The 5,575-nt window shown below is 32.2% G+C and overlaps 1 protein-coding gene across 1 annotated transcript; it reads right to left on the bottom strand.

The window, feature by feature from the left end:
- Positions 1-903: 903 nt before the first annotated feature.
- LOC101205587 (probable WRKY transcription factor 31) lies at positions 904-4,463 on the bottom strand. Its single transcript, XM_011660396.2, has 5 exons — positions 4,011-4,463; positions 3,824-3,922; positions 3,187-3,714; positions 2,798-2,911; positions 904-1,738 (listed from the first exon to the last, which is right to left on the bottom strand). The coding sequence occupies exons 1-5, from the start codon at positions 4,257-4,259 to the stop codon at positions 1,121-1,123; spliced, it is 1,608 nt and encodes a 535-aa protein (XP_011658698.2). The 5' UTR covers positions 4,260-4,463; the 3' UTR covers positions 904-1,120.
- Positions 4,464-5,575: the final 1,112 nt, after the last annotated feature.

Below are 5,575 nucleotides of genomic sequence, written 5' to 3'. Positions count from 1 at the left end.
AAGTTCAACAATTCGAAAATATAGATAACGACGAGTCCAAGATCAACAAGGCAATGAACAATTACAAAAAGAAAAAAGAAAAAAAATATCAATATTGAGTTGAGGGTAAATCCAAGATCAATGAAAGATTCAACCAAGCAAATGAAGAGAAATCTAAAGATTATTAAAAAAAAGGTTGCTGAGATAAACTCATATACAATATATTCAAGATGATATCATAGGTTACAATAAGTATATGAATGAATAGAAATTGAAGTTGATTAATTGAATTTTAAAATATAAAATGAAAATCTGATGCCTAAGAAGTAATAATAATGTGAAACAATGTAAGTCTATTCCACAGGGCTCCCTAGAAGAAACAAAGAGTATTTTTCAAGTTGAGAAGCAGAGGGTTGCATCGTGTTTAGCTTATTCTTTATTAATAACAACTTTTATTATGAGACGATTTTGTTGACGCCCTTTTTCTCCACGTAACTTTATTTAATAATCCCCAAACCCCCTTTTCTCTTTCTCACTCCTAAATTAAGCCTTTTTTTTATATAATAGCCCACAATTCATAGGTAATTTTCTGTTTTTGTTTTCTTTTAAATTTTCTAAATAGATATTTTATTATCCTAAGGTCAACATTCCAAAATTATCTCAATATCCACAAATATAATAAACCATCTTTTTCCACACGCTTTGGATTTATATTCTTTTTTTCCTTCCTCTTTCCACCTCTTCAAAACAAACTAAATTATTATAATAATAAAAAATATCAAAAAATCGGAAGAAAAAAAATGTAAATTGCCCTCTTTGTATGAACATGAAAGAATGGAATATTTGATCTTATTCAATTTTTTTAAAAAAGTTATGTATATGTGAAAAAAACCAATAAGTCCTCTAAACCAAATATAAAGGAAATAAAAGAAAAGAAGAGAAAATAACAAATTTAATTATAGTTTAAATTTCTAAGTACTACTCCAAATAGGAGTCTTGTTTTCTTTTCTTTTTTTCTTTCTATTTTCGTGTGTATATATCTATAAATATATAAATGTATTTAAAAAAAAGAAAAAGAAAAAAAAAAGTTATTTTCTTGGTTCTTAAAATGGCAATGATAACGTTGTTGTTGTTCTTGGTGTTACTGTTGAGAGTTGCTACTTGTTTTATTATCAACATTACTATTGCCATTACCATTCTCCTTCTGATGATGCGATCCCCCGATCAGCGACGTCATTGCTGTTGCCAACGCCGCAATGAAGTTGGGGTCAGACGCGATGGCTGCACCCGCCGCACTCAACGTGTCGGTGAATGGATTTTGCGGAGGTGGAGGAGGCTGTGGTGCTTCCATATCCTTGGACATTTGGAGGCCCGAGAATTTTGATTGATTGTATAATGCATGTCCAAAGATCTGTGGGAAGGTTTGAGGGGGAGCGGCGGCTGCGAACGGGATGGGGAAGTGACCTGTAGCGGGGCGTTGGAATAAGGGATTAGGAGTTTGAGTTAGGTCTAATGTGACGGTGGGAAATGGAGCTGAGGCTGAGATTGTAGCCATGCTTGAAGAACATGGTAATAAGGTTCTTGCTAAAAAATTGGAGTTCATTAAACCATCAGCACTTGACATGGATCCTGATAGAAGCATTCTTGCCGCCGATGATGTGGTGGAAGCCATGGCCATGGCAGCCGGCGGCAATGGGTGGTTGTGGTTTCCTTCGTAGGTTGTTATCAATATTGTTTTGTCTTCTGCACATCTTTGTACCTATTTTATATATATACACACAACAAAGGTTGTCAATTTCATATGCACTCTCAATTAAACAAAAATTAAGGAAATTATAATGATTTCCAAGTGGGTACTGCTTTTTATTATATATTTTTGAAGAATTGTATAAACCCATTGTAAATTTATCGATTCTATTCATGGTAGACTTCTTTTTAATATTTTGCATTATCATGACTAGTCATATGGTCTATCATTATAGATTTTCTATAAGTTCATTTCGTACAAACAAATATCATAGAGCAAATTGCAAAAAGAACTTACTACACTCTCAAGCTTTCAATTGTGGTAATTGAGATCTCAATTTTATACATATTAAATTTGAACGACTATCAAACTAATTATGCATGTATAACTAAAACTATCACTTTAATGCTCAAAATTGGAATTCAACAGCTAATGATCTCAACATTATTCTCTTGTATATTATGTCATCCGTGTTTGTTTTGAAAACTTTTAAGAGTGAAAGTTGTTCCCACAAGTAAACGTGGATTATTTCATCATTTGTTCTCATTCGCAAACTTTTGAAAAGATTTCAAAATGTATCACTTAACATAAAATTATTTTAAGCTAAGTACACTTAATTTTGAAATTCTTATAATTGAACCACCAAAAACGGAAAGAGTCTTTGTTGGTATAGATAGTTACTTTCATTTAATCATACTTTCATATTTTGGATATGAAGTGCATCTTTCTAAACTTAGAAGGTTACAATCGAATATGCTTTTAAGAATTGATTTTTGTAATGGGCCAATAATATATCAAATTTAGTTATTAAAAAAAGAAAACTAAGTAAAGAATCTAATCCCACAAATTTATGGGAGAGACTAATTCTGCTCTCCTTCCTACATAGATATTATCAATTTTATCATTGATGAGAGGGTACATAACATAGCATACGTTAATTAAATAAATTCTAAAGAAATCACTTCCATATTGGTTAGCAAAATTAAATGAATGATGTGATATACTGACTATTATATATATACATATATTAAAGAGAAAGGATACTGTTTGTTTTTGCTGATTATGACTTACTTGTTTTCTAACGGGGCAGCCGAGAGCCATCGTGCAACGATAGTAAGCTCGTGGACAAGGGTTTCCCTTTGCCATTTTTTGTCCATATTTTCTCCATTGGCATCCATCTGTTATCTACACATTTCAAATCCAACAAAAAAATCTCTCAATTTTCCCAATTAACTAATTCACTTACTCAGTAATTATATATCTAATTTCTCATCATTTCATACTTACTCTCTATATTCCAATCAATTATATCATTTTTAAAACTACTTCATCCCCACTAGTTAAATGACTAGCTTAAACTTAATAAATAAGTTTAGTTGGAATACACAAAGTATTACTCTTAGTATGAAATTAGTTTTTTTTTAAAAAAAGAAGAGATAGAAAATGAAGGAAATAATTACCATGGGTGCTTCTGATCTGGCTCGAACAGAGACTCTAGCCTTTCTCATAGTAGCTTCAGTTTGATCCACTTCTTTACCCGAAGAAGAACTGAATTTTGGAACTTTATTATTATTATTGTTATTATTGGAACCCCAATTGGAAGATTGATCTGGGCTTTGCCGTTTCGACGATGCTACTTCTCCCGTGTTTCCCGGCGACCGGGAGCGCTCCCCACTTCTTCCTTCTGACGATGACATCGATGCCTCATCATTCTCCGTATTGGTAGCTAATCCAAGATCCATAAATTGTCTCGGCACCAGTTTATTGCTAATATTTGTGTTGTTGTTGTTATTGTTATTCCCTCCGCCACCACTGCCGTCGGGGTTTTCCTCAATCGGGTCACCGACGTCTTCTGTTTTCTGGGTTTGTATTAGTGTATTGAATTGCATCTGTAGAGTTTGGTAATTGCTCGTCACTTGATTTAACATGTCTTTTAATCTTAGATTCTCTGAATTAATCCTCTCCAATTCAGCTTGAAGGACTGCTCTCTGATTCATCGTAATAAATTCAATCAATCAATCAATCAATCAATTTTTCTTATTAAAAAAAAGAAGAAAAAAAAAAAGGAAAAATGTTGAATTGAATTAACAAACTCACCTCGTTTTTTACTCTTTTTTCTTCTGGGTTTGGTGAAACCCCATCATCCACCATGGATTGATCGCTACAGGAGTTGGTCGTCAAGAGATTCAACCCGGTCTGCAAAATTCAATTGTTAAAAATGCCATTTAAAAATATTAAAGGAAAAAAAAAAAGAAAGGGAATGATGATGATGAAGAAGACGAACATTAACATTGAAGGGGAGTTTGGTGGGAGTAAGATTGGAGTGAGAAGCAGAGAGGACTCGGGATTTATCATCGGAGGGGAAGAAGTTCATTTCGTCGAAGAAGGGGCGGTGGGCAGCAGGCGGAGGAGGAGGAGGGGGAGGAGGGGGAGGAGGAGGAGGAGGAGGGGGAGGAGGAGAATTGCGGGGATGGGGGAGGGTGGAATTGAGGTTAACCGGAAACTGGAGGGGAGGAGGAGAAGGGGAATCCATGAAGGGGGGGTGGTGGTGGTTGAGTGGGATAAAGAGAAAATAGAAGGAAGAGGAAGAACGGATCTGAATCAATGGAGAGTCCACTTGGTATGGCCATAGATCTTAAAGAGAAAGACACACTTTTTCTTTCAAACCGTTTCAATGGACTCGGCTATAAATTTGGAAGGGAAGACTTGACGAACAACACAACACAACACTACTTCAAACTTCTTTTATTTTTTTCCTTTTTCAATTTAATTAAAATATCAATTATTCATAACTTAGAAGGTTAAATTAAAAATCCCCATCCAATCCCTCTCTCCTTTTTCAACTCTTCGCGACGTTTTACCCCAATTTTCTTTTCTCATCAATTTTGTATGCTTTTCAAACCTCTTCTTCTTTCTTCTCTTTTTTTTCCCTAATTTCCTATTATGCCAATCATTTTCACCTATGGTTTTTTAAATTTCTAATTTTCTTTTCACAAAACCTACATTTCAAATTAAGTCTTTTTTTTATATATATATTTATATTAGTAGTATTTTTATGTTTATTTTGTGTGTTTCATCAATTTTTTTACGATATAATGAAAAATAGATTCACTCCTCTCCTCTCCTCTCCTCTCCATATCAAACCTATCAAAATTTGATAATATTGGATAGAAATAGGGACATGCCATGAAAATTTAATTATATGGTTCAAAATTTATATAAGTAAATGTCAAAATCAAAAAGTTACTATTTTTTTAAAAGATATTAAAGATACGTACCAAATATAAAATATATATTTTTCTTTTATTTTTTTTTTCAAACCATTATTTTGTTTCTACATATATTTTTCTTTCAACAAAAAGAATTATTTGATATTAGTAAAAGAATATAGTTAAATTGTTGTTTAGATTTTGTTAAATCAAGGTAAACTAATGTATAAAAGAATAGTCAAATCTAAACCAGGTAACAAATAATAGCCAAATGGCTTGGAGTGTTTATACTTTTCTTTGTGGACATTGCTCTTTTTAAAATTGTTCTAAATATTTTAAAAAATGTAAAATATAAAAGATTTTTAAAAAAATAGTAATTTGGTTATCAATTAATAGCATATAAATATATTAGATATGAGTGGCATGTTCACGGAAGTATTTTTGGTATTTTTTATGTGGCATGTGCATTTTTTTCTGTTTTCGAAATAAATCTAATATTTTCTTGTTTGTTATACTTTTTAAAAAAAGAATTTAACTTTTTGAGAAAAATGTTAAGTGATAGTATATAATATATACACGTATATAAACATATGTGTGAGAAAACATGACACGTTAGGACCTATTTGGTAATAAGACCTAT

Source organism: Cucumis sativus, chromosome 7, assembly GCF_000004075.3.
Source record: "Cucumis sativus cultivar 9930 chromosome 7, Cucumber_9930_V3, whole genome shotgun sequence".
NCBI lineage: Eukaryota > Viridiplantae > Streptophyta > Magnoliopsida > Cucurbitales > Cucurbitaceae > Cucumis > Cucumis sativus.
The sequence above is the reverse complement of the archived record's forward strand: the minus strand, read 5'-3'. Positions and strand labels throughout refer to the sequence as shown.

Excerpts from the sequence above, each read along its gene's own strand:
- LOC101205587 (XM_011660396.2), bottom strand. The coding sequence starts at position 4,259 with ATGGATTCCCCTTCTCCTCCTCCCCTCCAGTTTCCGGTTAACCTCAAT. Across the intron at positions 3,923-4,010 it reads AACTCCCCTTCAATGTTAAT|ACCGGGTTGAATCTCTTGAC; the intron begins GTTCGTCTTCTT and ends TGAATTTTGCAG. Across the intron at positions 2,912-3,186 it reads CCAGATCAGAAGCACCCATG|ATAACAGATGGATGCCAATG; the intron begins GTAATTATTTCC and ends TGAAATGTGTAG.